The sequence below is a fragment of the Poecilia reticulata genome, chromosome 21, assembly GCF_904066995.2.
Source record: "Poecilia reticulata chromosome 21, P_reticulata-male-v2, whole genome shotgun sequence".
Classification (NCBI taxonomy): Eukaryota; Metazoa; Chordata; class Actinopteri; order Cyprinodontiformes; family Poeciliidae; genus Poecilia; species Poecilia reticulata.
This window is the reverse complement of record NC_088850.1, coordinates 11,762,978-11,777,818: the sequence shown is the minus strand read 5'-3', so window position 1 is coordinate 11,777,818 and position 14,841 is coordinate 11,762,978. Positions and strand designations below refer to the sequence as shown.

At 39.1% G+C, this 14,841-nt stretch overlaps 1 protein-coding gene across 1 annotated transcript; it reads left to right on the top strand.

Annotated features, from left to right (window-relative positions):
• Window positions 1-14,755, top strand: si:ch211-225h24.2 (testis development-related protein). The gene is made up of 4 exons (XM_008397775.3): window positions 1-453; window positions 6,629-6,682; window positions 11,101-11,216; window positions 12,179-14,755. Exons 1-4 carry the CDS (start codon window positions 367-369, stop codon window positions 12,615-12,617), a joined length of 696 nt encoding a protein of 231 aa, XP_008395997.1. The 5' UTR covers window positions 1-366; the 3' UTR covers window positions 12,618-14,755.
• Window positions 14,756-14,841: the final 86 nt, after the last annotated feature.

Below are 14,841 nucleotides of genomic sequence, written 5' to 3'. Positions count from 1 at the left end.
GAGGCGTAGGTGGGGGGTGACATAGGAGGAGCTAAAGTCTAAAGTCCAGGTGGTCCAAAATGCGTAAAAACGCAGCGTAAAAAAAAAGAGGCAAAAACACTCACGAAACACACCACCTCGCCGCAGCTCTCTGTTGTTGGGCTGATTTCAGAGGAGAGAGGAGGGAAAAGTACGGCGTTTGGATTTGCAGCGGGAGGAAGACCCGAAACAATTGGCCGCGTTGCGGTGGTGCTGCGCTGCGACAAAAACCCGAAAAACAAACGGGCACTAAACGGAGCGGGGTAAACTTTTTCTCTGGTGTGCCGAACTCGACAGTTGCCTTACCTGGACATTTTTCGGCTACTCTTGTCAGCGACAAGTGGAGATATGTTCAAGAAAACCAAGAGTAAAGTACTGGTGGATTATGCGTCAGAGGAAGACGACATGTCCTGGCATTATCATCACTCCTACAAGGTAATGAAACAGACTGGGAGGAAGCAGCGGTCTGAACAATAACCTCATTAACGCAACTGGTTCCTTTGTTGCTGCTTTAAAGTAGTTCAGCCAATTATATTAATGTTTTTTTTTGTTCCCATTTAAATGCATTTTCATCTTTAGATTTAAGAACATGCTCCCGAATCTGAGGATCGTTTTGTTTTTAACTTGGTTAAAAGTGAACGTGCAGAGCAGTTATGGGCAGGAAGCAAGAGGAGGTGAACAAGTGCCTTCAGCCATGTCAGGTCAGCTGAAGATACACTTCTCACGAGTTGAACCCCAGTAGTTTTCAAGGCATTTTAATTGGATGAACTGCAGGTGCTTCAGCGAAAAATGAAGGAAAAAAAAAATTGGGTTGAGATTCTGCGTCAGTTCAAAGCAAGAATACGTTGTTTTAGTGTATTCAATTAATTATTGTAAAAAATGTATATCTTTACAGGATATCATGTTTGCATATTTGGATTTAAACTATTACACTCAAACTGACCTGAGTTTTAAAATTCATGCTTTTTGACAAGCTGATAGTTTTAGTTTTAGTTTTTGGACATGGCCATTCTATTCTAAAAAGTATAGATTCTAAAACTGGAACAAATTTCCATCATATGCTCCTACGGAAGTCCTTTAAATGTGATGTTAATGTGGTAAATGTGACATGAAGTAAGTTTCTTAGGCTGTGTGGAGCATTCATTAAGATCAGCCTCTCCCCCACCTGTTTCTGCGCAGATGAACAAAGCGTCGCTTCTTCCTTGGTGGCAGAAAATACAACTTCAGCTTTCCATTGATGTTTATGCTTCAAAAGAGCATAAGCCAACACTTTCATTAGCATAACATGGTCTTAAAAATAGAGTTTGCAAGCTGCCAGCGGGATGTGCTGGTTGTGACGTTATATTGCTAGTGGAGGAAGAAAAGTATCTCAAAAGAGGGTAAAGAGGTGGATAATAAGATGCCATAAACAGTTGAGATGCCTGTGTGCTTTTAACTCTGTGTTGCTGATGACATCAGAAAGCGTTTTTCTTTTTTTGCCTCTAGTGATTTTTTTTCTTTTTCCAGAAGCATCTGAAAAGTCACTAAAAAAACAAGACAAAGTTGCTAAGTTGTCAACGCTGGCTGATATTTGCTGGCTTTGATATTAACCTTCAGTTGACTGAAAACTCTTGAGTGGTCACTCTTTTCCCCTGCCTCTTGTTTTAACGGCTTTAAGCTGCAGGATTGGCATGATGGAAGTTTTTCAAAGTTTTGAAACCTTAACCTTTCCAGACTTTGTCACCTTTTCACCTTTAACACGGTGTTTAACCAACAGCATAAGCTAGGATTTGGATTGAAGATATAACTCCGCCGTTTATGTTGTTTTTCTTTAGTTGGCAGGTTGGATATTTCAAGCCTGTTTTTCTTGTTGTGTCTATGTGATGCGATCGTGTCCATGTATCCCAGATGAGCCACAGCTGCGTATTGCTGAGGTCCAAAAAGTCTCTGTATCAGCACTAACCAGCAGTTGGGCCCTGTCTTTTTCTTTTTTAAGGAGGTGATTACGAAGCACACACACAGAATACTCCACACCTAAATAGGAGGACAGGCCTCCAACAGTCCCGGCACATAGGAAAAAGAAAGATGACATGTTTATCTTTTGGGAGTCTTGTGTATATAATATTTTTTCTTTTTTATCTGGTGGAATTTGAAATCGACTTGAATAAAAGTGTGATATTCTTAGGCGCACGCTTCTAGCTAGCATTCCAGTTAAACAGAAGGGAGGTCATCATTTTCCAGTTTCCTATCTGTCGATGGATTAATCTCTGAAACTCGTATGGAACTTTTTTTTCTTGGATTAGTTTGCGTCATAACAGTTAAAATAATGTGAACGCTTATCTAATCAACTTTGTGACATAGAAATTGGCGTAAATAATGCAATAAGTCAAGGTTTGTTTTTTTTTTGGAAGATTTTTAAGTAATCTGAGAAAACACTGAGTATATCAAAGTGTTAAGTTTCAAAAGTGTAAATCTGACATTTCATCGTCCATTTTTGCTCAATCTTTCCTTCATCCAGCAAAGACGCAGACAAGTATTTATCATATTGCAGGCTACTGCATCATGATTCATCATCTTTTTTCAGCTCTTGCCGTGCTAATGTCAACATTTAAGACCCTTGACTGAACTTTATTGAACTTCCATCCTGGGAACGAATACACGCGCCCCTCACTTGTGACGTCCGTCCCCGAGTTCAGTTTGCCCTGTGACCATTAGAGTTGCTTGCCTGTCAGCAGCAGTTCTGAGATCAGAGTTAGAGTCAACTCTGACTATGATGTCCTGGGAAAAGTCGTCGGGGAGGTCTCCTCGAGTCACCGTGGCAGTAAAGCATGTCCAAGGGGTCAAGAGGTCGGATCGTAAAATGTCATAAACACAGCGGAGAGGCGAGCGCCAACCCTGTCAGGGATACAGGATGGAAGTTATGATAGCACAGTCTGGAAAGGCAGTGTTTTTCCTTCCACTTATTCAAATGAGAAAGCTGTGTGCAGAAATACAAGAATCAAAAGAAGTTTTCAATGTTCATATATATTTTTTTCTGTTCTGTAAATTGTTGAAATGGGTCACAACTCAAAGATGTTGGGGTTAAAATAACAACAAAATTCACAGTAAGAAGTTGATTATAAAAGGATTCTATATTTTGATAATTTAGTAAATGAGCATTACTGCAACAAAAATATTCCAACATTTTAATGAAATAAAGCTGGTTTAGGGATTGGGGACATGAGGCATGTAAAAAGATGGATATGCATATTAATGTTCAAAAACAAGGAAGTTAGATGATTAATGATTTTTTTTAAATAGAATGTAATTGGCACTGTAGAACAGAAAAGTATGAAAACATGTAAGATGACAAAACTTTAGCAAAGTGTATTTATACGATCAAAAACCAACTGTCCAAAACTGACCTGAAAGTCAGATGTGGTATAAAAGTAACCCAAAACCTTTTTTTCTTTAGATTGTTTTTAAGTTGCAGATTCTGGAAACCTTGCAGCCATCAAGTCTGACTTCATTATTCAATTAGTAGAGGTTTATGATATTGTTTGCTTACTTTTCTCTTCATCTTAAACTAACAGAAGTATACATTTACTTATGGTAGTAGTGGTCACCTTTCTTATGTAGTTTATTAATAATCTCTTAGGGCTTATTGTTAAAACGGTCTTGGGGATTAATTTTGGAAACGGATGGCTTGTTTGTGTTAGATCAGAACTAAACACTGGAGGCAGGCAGGTTCAGACAATGTGTAAAGGGATGAAACGCCCTGAGATGGAGAATAAGAAGGAAGATAAAAGGTAAAGTGAGGATAAAACACAGACTCTAAAGACACCATCGTTCTCCTCCTGCCTCCATCCCGCTCTGGGCCATCTGCACAGCCTCTGTCTGTTTTTCTCCTTCATCACTCACTCGCTATTGAAGTTCAGCTGTAGACCTGAAGAAGGGGAATATTTGCCTTTAGCTTGAAGCGCATTGCACCTGAATACTGAGCAATTCTCTCACAGATCACGAAAGATTACCTTGGAACTGAGCTAAACTTAAAGACGACCTCTCATCTGAAGCATTAGGCTTTAAAGCAGGAAAACAGAAGATTAAATAAAGTTAATCTTTTGATGAAGGGAAGAGGGTTAAGTTAAATGAGGATTTGTCTCATCTCCTAAATTCAAGTTAATCTTTTTAAAATTATAAATATACTTTGGTGTTGAGGGAAATAAGCTCATGGTGTTTAAATGGAGGAATCTGTAACTTTGTTTGCTTACACAATCATAGTAACAATAATGACAATATTAAAATTGTAATTTGATGTGAGAACAGGGAACTAAAACAATATGCAAAAACTAAATGTATCTATCCCAACATTTTTCTTTTGGAAAGAAATTGGTAAGTTATGCAAAATATGTTTGAACTTATTAGTAATTTGCTTGGTACTCGGGTATAGAGGACGCCAAGCCATGACGGTAAAGACAGACGTAGCTTTTGATAGACCTTTATAATATATGGTTGGGTTGAACACAGGCACAGGCTGTGGGTTTTTCCCCAGAAAAACAAATAATGTTATCTAAGTTGACTTTTTCTGGTCAGTCTTGGTGTAGCTGAGTGTCGACCTGATTAGGTCCATTCAATAAAAAGGCCTCGGTGATGCATACACAAAGCTCATTGTTAGGGTCAGTAAGGCACTTGTAGTTATGGAGACTTCTTCCAGTTGGGTGTATTGAACCTGTAACCAGGTACCTAAACAATGGTGTGTTTCCAAAATGTTGAATTAGTCCACACTGTGGTACAGTGTGATGGTGAAACTCTTTTTGAGCCCAGACTTTGAGAATGTGAAGCATTTAAGAACTGTGAGTAAATACTATTTGTGTGTGTGTGTGTGTGTGTGTGTGTGTGTGTGTGTGTGTGTGTGTGTGTGTGTGTGTGTGTGTGTGTGTGTGTGTGTGTGTGTGTTGATTGCACAGGTGTGTCTTTATGGCCTTTTGAAACATGAAAGTAAAACGTGAAAATAAAAATGTTCATTTCTCCTTTATAAACAGTAAACAAACTTCTGTTGATTCTTGTTAGGGATATTTAACATACTACTCCCACCATGACTCCTCCTTCTCCCTCATCTTAAAGTTGCTAATGTCTTTAGGCTTTAACCCTAATCTGTAATCAGTGTGTGTGTTTTCTTTGATCAGCTTCTGTGGCACACACTCAAAAAACCTTGTTCAGACTTGTCCAGCCATCGTTATTCCTCCTTCTCTGCCTCTGCGGTCTTAGATGTTAGCCGAGTTTGGGGTTTAGACTCTTTTTGAAGACGTTCTGGCTTTGTTTTAGGAGTCTCGAAACTTGACTGCACATCTGATGATTTCTGACTGCCTGCCTTTTATCATTTACTGTCTTTTAATGCCTTGGGTGAGATTCTAAACCAGATTTGTCTTTAAGCACAGTTAATATCAATCAAAAGGTTTTTTTTGTGTGTGTTTCACTTATTTTTGTATATGTACATCTTATTTGCATCATTCATTGGAGAATTACTGGAAAACATTAAAAATAACTGATGCAGTTGCAGAGATTTGGAGTAATGATGGTAGAAATGGTGTCTAAAAGGCTAGAGTAAATGTAAAGTGTCAATAAAACAAAACAATAATTTGTAAAATGTAAACCATTTTAGTTATTTAAACAGAAAAATGGAACATCACTGGTCAGATTTAGGAAAGGATTTTCTCATTAGGGCTGAGTCAAACACCTTTTTGTTTTTAGAAATACCTTAAGTTCCTGAAACCTTAAGTTCAACAAGGTTTCAGGAACGTTCATCGGGGATTAGGTCCATATTGGCATCTATCTTGTGTCCCAAAGTTGCTCAGTTGGATTGAGAGCTGGTGGCTCTGGAGGCAGTTGGAGAACAATCAACTCATTGTCATGTGCAGGAAGCAGAGTTTAAGATTATTTGAATTTTGTCATATGTTGCTTAGTGAACCAAAGAAACAAAAGTGCGCCAAGAAAATATGCTCAGACCATTACACCACCAGCTGCAGCCTCATCCATGAACACCATGGTGTTTCTTTAGCTTTAAAGTGCTAAAGAAAAGCACTTTAAAGCTTTTCTTTAAATACCTACAATACCTACAAATCAATTTGATTTGAATACCTACAAATCAATACATTGCATTGATTTGTAGGTATTCATCATGAGCTGTTTTAACAGACAAGACATTGGAACTTTTAACAAATATTTTAAGTGAACAATCAAATGAAAACACTATAGAAATTAAAAAAAATAAATATCAGGTTAAAAGGGGAAATCGGTCTGAGCTATCAAACACAATTGAACCAAAAATAATCCTCAAATCCCGACAATGCAGCGTACATGCCCAAGGTGAAGGTTTATTTTCTTTGTCCTTTGTTTAAATCTGCCCTCGGAGCTCGGTGGTTTCCTCGTGTCCTCCCTACTCCTCCAGCCGTGCCTCCATCTAGCCCTCTGAAAACTGTGTTTATCTTCCAACAGTTGCCTTCCCTTTTGCAGGAAAACGTGCACGCTCTCCTAAAACAAACACACGCGCCGTCGTTGCAGCATAAAGTAAATGGCATAAGCTGGTTTTGTTGGGTGGCTGTTGGTGTTTTGTCTCTGATTGCGTTTGTCTGTGTGTGTGTGTGTGTTGCAGGACAAAGACCTGGGAGAGGAAGAGGAGGAGGACGCTGGCACTGCGTTAGCCAAGGTACATGGCAACGTCACAGCTGCTTGCACATTGCAACGATGAAAACACACTATCAGCTTCCAAACATTCACGCAGTTCCAACTGTTTTAGCTTTGACAGATGGTCCTCGAAGATACGGACGAAACATTCGGTCTCTTATCTCTTCACGCACATCCCTGCAGCATCACCAGCAGACGCAATCTTGCGTTGCCAAAAGGGGTCGAAATTTTTTAAAATGACATCGGGGCTGGTAAATTCATAATGTCCAAACTGGGTCAGACGGTGTCTTGTGAGCACACACTGTCCCACTGAGTTGAGGCTGCAGGGTGAGAGAAGTGCTGAGGCCGCAGTGTTTATCTGTAAACAAACCAGCTATCGTCCCTATCTTTGCATATTGTGCTGTTGTTCTTTACCCCTGGCAAACATGTGGCCATAGGTGATGTCATTTACTGGATGTTTTTTTTTTTTTTTTTTTTTACATTGCTGCTCTTTTTAATCACCTCATCAGTTTTGTCAACTGCATACAGTGTTCTCATATTAGTACTGATTTAGGGTACTAAAGTTATCAATGTCCATATTACTGTATGATTAGAAGCTGGAGATATCAACAGTTCTTACATACAGTTGAAAACAGCTTTTTACACACTGATGTCCAGCTTTAGGTCTGTTAGGATCACTAAAATAATTTCTGTTGGCTAAATAAATAATCTGACTTTCTTTAGGTGATTTTTTTTCTTCTTTAAATTGAAAAGTTTCCATATGTATTCAGTGGAATACTTCGAAACTCTCTAAATTGGTTAAAATAATTTCACTGTTCTACAGCAGCTTGCTGGAGCTCTGGTCCATTCCTTCTGACTCTACTAATGGTATCTTTTCAGAGCCGCTGCAATGTTGCTGCTGATGCTCTCTATTTTGTGAAGTGAATGGCCAAACATTTCTATTTTAGTTTCATGAGATCCCCAGAAAATAAGTTATTTTTCTCCGAGTTGTTTCCTCGCTGGGATCGGGGAAACAATTACCCAAAAGCATAATTCCAAAAGCCATTATGCTTTTGGAATAATGGCTTCTTCGTTGCGTGTCGTTTCATCTCATGTCCATATAAAACTTGTTTCGCTGGAAATAATGACTCTTTCTCACCACCTTCTCGGTCTTTAGTGCAAAGAGTGGATGAAAAAATTCTCTCTGAACATTTATAATGAAACGTTGACCAGTTTGTTTTGCAGAGACGGAACAACACAAGACGGGGGAAAAAGAAGGAAAGGACATATATTAGGAAGCAAAGTAGCACACAAGGAACTAAGCACACCATAAAGAAAGTCGGGAAGGAAATAAAAAGGGAAGATAGATGGAAGGACAGACAGCTTATAGACAATTGGATAATCTGTAAAATTACAGTGGTCCATATTACTGTTTTCATTTTCTAAACATATCCAGACTGGGAGAATACTCAGCTTGAGATTCCACACTTTTAAAGCTGCATAAGAACCCTGATTTCATCCTCGTGCCTTTGAAACGTTTTATTTCTGATGCGTTTTGACAAACAGGTCGGCCTCTCTCTGAGCAGGTGATTGTCTCTCATCGCCTAGTTCGTGAGAGATGCGTATCGTCTCATATTCTGTGCTGACAGCGAGTCCTCACTCAGAGGTGTGGTTGTCCGCATGCGTGAAGATTGACTGCAAGTCAAACACGGGGTGCCGCGTTGTCTCTGAACTCTGGCCTGCTGCTGCATTTTGCCTCCAGCTCCTAAGTGCAACCCTCGTTGGAAGCGCATATTTGATGATGTGTCCTGTTGGTGAGGTGGAGGGAGTAGTTGGCCGGAGAAGGGAAGGAAATGCAGCATTCTTTTGAGGAGCTGCGTTTTTTTTGGACTGGAACAATTGCTGCGGAGGAAAAACAAAGCCGAAAATAGCCGCACGCTGTTTGGTTGGTGCGAATGGCTATAACTCTTAAATGCTTAGTTGTTTTATGCTCGCACTTGGACAGAGAAAGTGGTCATGGAGTCCTGGAAGAGGTTGTGGGTTGGAAGGACTTTAATTCCTCAGTGCTTACAAGATAATTATTTTGGGCTTTTGTTCAAAAAGGGTTTCAAAGTAGTGACTGTTTAAAAAATTTTTTAAACCAATTAAAAATCTACACAGTGGCAACATTTGTGTAAACGATTGATGTCTTGCAAATATTTATACATATTGACATTTTTCACACATTGTCATATCACAACCACAAACTTTTTGGATATTTAAGTTTTGTTTATTTTTTTATTTAAGAAATGGATGTTTTAATTTTTGTTGTGCATTTGAATCTACTCATCGATGTCTCTACTCGCGTCGCTCTTCCAGAGAGTTAAGTTTTTGCCTCTTTGCCCCAGAGCTTCAGACCGGTCATCCTGGGGGGAGAGCATTAATCAACATCAGTTGTTTTCAAGTCTGGCAACAGATTGTCAGACTTTAACACCTGAAAAGGTTTTTATCTAAGCCATTGTCCCAGATATTGTTGTGATAAATGATCATTTTGATGTTTTGAAACCATTTCTAAGTAATATATTGGTAATGGCATAACCCTCTCTAAGAATGATGAGCCTTAATTTTGTACAGAACACTCCTCCCTAGAATTGGAAGACATTTTAAATATCCAAAACAAAATATAACCACCAAAAATGAGAAATAAAAAGGAAGTACAAACCAAACGCAGCTGAAACCATAAAAAAATAAATATTATGTCTCTGTAAACAAAATTGCCCATAACAAATTATTAATGTAAATTATCAAGCTCATTTTAATTCATCATGCAATTAGTTGATTAATTGGTTTTTGTGACAGGTTTAGCTTCATTCACATCAGTTTTAGCAAAAATACATTAGTTTATGGTTGTGACTTAGTAAAATATCAAAATGAAGAATATTTTTAGCAAGGCACAATAGCAGCAGCATTTTTAATGGTGCTTCCTCTGCATTTTGAGTGCATTAACTCCACAGTGTCAGATCGTGTATTCCAAAATGTCAAGTTTTAAATAATGGCAGAAAATATCACTAAAAGGATAATTATGTACGCATGAATCTGTGATGGTCATTGTCTTCAAATTCAGCGTTTGTAGATCTGCTATGGAGAAAATATTTCGATTGATAAGACGTCAGTTCTGAAATATTGTTTCAAAATCCAAATGCTAATTTGCGTCACCAAACACAAATACATCTACAGTTGTTTGACTTGTATCGTATAAAATAAAACTGAGTATTTAAAAAATGCGTAACGCCTCCCTCGGCTTTCATGTCGCAAATCTGGTAAATAAAAGCTGGATTGTCTGTGGAGCTGCAGGTAATTCTCCCACAGCAAATCAAGGAGCTCCTTTTGGCCGGCGAGATGGACAGAGAGTAGTTTAGCCACTGTATGTGCAAGCATGCGAGTGGAATTCAGCTGCACACACATTCACGTCCAATAAGAAGGACCCCCCCCCCTTGCCCCCTGTGGTTTTGGCATATCTGGTTCCTTTGCCTCAGAGCTCAGACTGCTGAAGAGAAGCTTTATTCTACTGAAGAAACAAGCTGGTGCGAAACAATAGAGGCAGGAGAGAAACCTGGTCCTGAAGGAGCTTAGACTGAGAGGTTAAATATTTATTTCAGGATATGTTAATCATGCAAGTGAGAGGATTGTACTCGTTTCTTCGCTCGTCAACAAGAAGAGCACGAGCAGAATCATCTGTTCTTGGACGCGCTGAACAAATGTTAAACACGCAGGGCCTGTTTACTGGCGGACGTTTGTTTAATCTTGGCTGCAGCGTTCTGAAGCCTTATCCGGTGACGGAGCTGATTGAAGGTGTCCATGTTTGGCTTGAGGAAAGAATGCCTTCTTGGACAAACAAGCTGCTTGCTTGTTGTAGCGGCTGAGGCAACTTCCTGTCCAGAACGTGAACGGATCTACATTGTGCACCTTGTTTGGAGTTTTAACCTGACCTCAGAATAAAGAAACGACAGGAGCGGTTTAAAGAGGTTAAACCCATTAATCAAATATTCCTTTCTGCGCTGAGGGAGCAGGCCGGCACGGATATGAGGAGGAGGAAGAGGAGGAGGAGTAGAGGGCGAGACCTTGACAGCTGAGATTAGGAGTTCTCCATTGGCAAGAAAGGAAGTCAAAACTTTGCTTCATCTTTGCTGATAAGGAATGTATGAAACGCAGGAAGGAATTCTGATGCCAAGTAGATCAGGGGTTTTCTCCCACTGGAACGCACTCAAAAAGCTTCAAGTATTTTGCAAAATATGAGCAACTGTCAGGCTGAACGAATGGCTCTTTCTTTGCATTCCTATCATGGTTTAACTGCAACATATCTCTGCAAAATAAGGCAATAGTGACAACTAACATTCAACACATGGGGGTTGTAAATGTTTTTTTAGCTGTGATGTTTAAAATCAAATCTCATTTTTCCTCATTCTTTTTAATTTTTGTCAGGAGGCAAAGGTGAAAAAGATGGTGTCAAAGAAGGAGAGGAAGGAGAAAAAGATGCTGTCCTCTAAGGATGACGAGCACTTGTTGCTGTCCGGGGTGAAGGCGGCAGAGCGCAAAGTGTGAGTTTGCGATTGTAGTTTCCTAATTATGACAAACTGAGTAAACTTCAATGACACTTTCATTTATACTTTTTCTTTTTTGTAATTTGTAACAAATATTTTTACAGCATTCTTAAAGGTCTTCTACAGTTAGTTTGGATTTTAGCACCCCTTTTTCTTTACCCGACCATGACAGAATAAACTGCTGTAGAAGAAAGGGAAAGAAAATCTCTTTTATACACTGGATTGAAAATGAGCTAAAAATTCAGCCAAAGTCTAATTTCAAACATTGACAGGTTTTCAGAAAGGTAGGACAACAATTGATGAAAACTATTGAAAAATAAGAAAATCTAGCTCATAACCTTTTCTACATGTTATAAATTATGGCAAAAACTGTGGATTATTAGCAATAATTATGATGTTCCCTAAAAAATATATTTAAGTCATCTATAGCCACTAAAGAGCAAAAGATGGCTCATTAAATTATATACGGAAAAACAACTTGTAATTTATTGCATTCTTACTCATTTACGAAAACTCAGAAACTCATTTACAAAAATGAGCATAAAAATGTATTCAGGATTTTGTCAGGTATATCAGTCATTAATGCCCAAGTGTCAGGAGCAAAAAAAAGCATTTACAGTTTCCACTTGATAAAACAGAGTCACACCCAGCCACTTGGATGTGTTTATATGTAAGCCCTTTACAAGACGTTATCTTTCAGACCTGCTGAGGAAGTGGAACATGTATGAACAGGAAAACCTTTATTAATGACCTTGTTGTGACAAACATAAAGGAATTTCTCCATAATGGCCCAGTGTGTGGGGGGGGGAACACTCCGGTCTCCAGTGTTGAAATCTCCGATAAACACCGGTTCCTCGAGTTGGTCGCTTCTATTTATGGTGACAATACAGGCGGTCCACAAAGTTCCCTCTAACTTCACCTTTTGACCTCTTTCTCTCCCTCCCTCTGTTCCTTCGAAGGTCCAACAAAAAGCTCAAGGAAGGTGAGAAAGAGAAGAAGGACAAGCCGGAAAAGGGGCACTGTTTCTGGGACAGTGTTACGATGACGATGAGGCAAATCTCGCCTGCCAAAAAACTGGAGAAGATGGAGGGCTGGGAGCCGCCACGGTTGGCGATTGTGTCTGAGATTGTGCCTGACGAAGCCCTCATTGAGAACGGTCAGAACGGGGAGTCGGCGTTGTCCCTTCCTCCCGACTCCTTAAGCGTTCCCTTGGAAATTCCTTCGTGGGGTGGCCAGGGCTTTGAGGAGGACTCCTCTCGCTATGCCAACCTGACGGACTCCAATGACCCAGCAGCTGCAGTGAGGTGGACGTCCCGTGCCAAGGTCAAGCTGGCTGGCATCAGCAGAATGAGCAGAGGGATCGCATCGGAGAGCCCTTGGGCAGGATTTAAACAGTAGCATTGTTTTGCTCAGTAGACAATCTGAACCAGATTTCTGCCTCTTTCTAGTCTAACTCCAGAAGGAAAACGTAAACGTAATGCTAGAGACTGTCATACAAGAGGCAGTGCCTTAAATTGCTATACCAGTAGTGGCCAGTAGATGCCAGGATTTCTTATTCTCCTACTTGTGTCTGTTGAGAGCATTAAAGGGCATACAGTGGACCCCCCCCCCCCCCCCCCCCCCGCCCCTCTCCCCGGCATTCAAGGGTGTTTTCTGCCGGCGAATGCTCTAAAAAAACGCCTATAGCCGCCTTTTTTTAACAGTTCAAACACAAAATATACCTTGATATGCATTAATGTTGCACAGTGGAAACCATCTTAGCACTACTACAGAGGTCAACATCTACAGTTTTCAGCAAATACTGAACCATGAATAGTTGCGGGTCCACTGTATATCATAATTTTTTACAACTTTTCCTTTTTAATTTTGTTCACATCTGTATGTGATGAACGTTATTTCCATGTCTGAAATCCGAAGTAAGTACTTAAAAGCAGTAAGAATAAAGAAACTGAGCACGAGTTGCTAAGAATGCACGTGCATCTGGAGGGTCATCGTCCAGATGTTGGACTGCCTGTCTGTTGTAGAGAGTATAGCTTCAAAAGTTTTTTTTGTATCAGAAAATGCTTAAAAAACCAATAGAAATCCAAACTGATTTATTTGTGATTCATACTTTCAATATTTGTAGGTTTTCTGTTTCTTTAATGTGGTATTGTCCTTTAACTTTTCCCTAAAATGGCAAGTTAATTTCACTACAAGACATTTTAGTCACTTTGTTCATTCATTCTAAACAGTGTGGTGTTGGTCCTTCAGAGGGACATGATGGTTACAGCAACAACAAAAAAACTCCAATTAGGCCTCCAACTTGGCTAGCAATCTGTTGTTAATGGCATCATATTACCAGGAAGCTACTCTAATCCTTAAATATTACATGCAAGGTTTTTAGGTATGAAGGAAATGAGTTTTTTTTTTAAGGACTTTTGTGAATAACTTTCAAATGCTAAATCTGTTGAAATGAAAGCCTTAATCTACTGTAAAAATGTCCGTTTTAATTTCTGGAATGCGCAATTTTTGCCAACAGGCGAGAAGATAATTTCTCGCTCCAATGAGACAATCAAATATTATGCAAGCTTGTTGTACTACTGAGAGTTTATGTAGCTAGTTTTTACATCCTTTCTTTACAAATGCGGCACCCTGAAACTGTCTGAAGCCTTAATTTAAAAGCTCAGAAATGGGTTGTGCAATCATTAAAAAAAAAAAAAAATCTTTTGAAACTGTGTGTGTGTGTCTTTGAAGTTAAGCAAATCAATAACCACGTCAAAGATGGTTGGATATGTTTTCTCATCTCCAGTTCTGGAGCTGTATTGGAGGTAGAGGTCACACCACTAGTGATTATGCAACGTTCCCTCACAGTAGGGATTAAGTTAACCCTTCCTTCCTCCTTGTCATTCCTTTATTTCTTCATCACATACTTCCTTCCTTCTTCCCTCTTTTGCTCATATCATTCCCATCTCACTTCTATCCTTCAGTCATTTGGTACACTTTGGCCTCCTGTTATTCCTTGTGTCTATGTCCTTCCCTTCCTAGGGTCCTTTGTTCTTTACTGAAGGTTTTGCTTCTTTAAGGCTTTCTACATGTCTTCAAATTATAATTGTGGAGGGTGGTGCTTTGTTAAAATGATCATAGAACATTCTTTCAGTCCTTTAATAAAAAAAAAAAAAAGCAAAAGTTAAGTCTTGAAAATTTGGTAAATCACACTCGATCCCACAATTGAGGAAAGAACAGTACCATATTTTTACTTGAATCTTTGGGAAAATATACAAAGTTCAACTAAGTTAAAATGCAAACTAACATTAATTCGACTTTACTGCGTGCCTCTACATAGAATAGAAATATCAATTTGCTTTGAATTTCAACCCAATGGACTGTCTTTAAGGACAAATGTGGGAGAAAACGAAGTTCAGAAGGATTCATTCACATGTTTCATTCTTTTAAGATGTTTAAACAACTTGCTTGCTTTAAATTTAGGCATAATGCACACCACTCCCTGTAATGCCTACAGTAAATATTCAATAAAGTGCTGGGTCATGTCTCTTGAAGGAGAATTGGTCTGACATGCATCCCGATACAACTTTTTTTGTTGTATGACCATGAAGTTTACATCTAAAAAATAAGTATATAAACT

Bases quoted from the DNA above. Each gene is read 5' to 3' on its own strand.
- si:ch211-225h24.2 (XM_008397775.3), top strand. From the start codon at position 367: ATGTTCAAGAAAACCAAGAGTAAAGTACTGGTGGATTATGCGTCAGAG. The intron at 454-6,628 runs GTAATGAAACAG...TGTGTGTTGCAG, and splicing joins ATTATCATCACTCCTACAAG to GACAAAGACCTGGGAGAGGA. The intron at 6,683-11,100 runs GTACATGGCAAC...AATTTTTGTCAG, and splicing joins CTGGCACTGCGTTAGCCAAG to GAGGCAAAGGTGAAAAAGAT.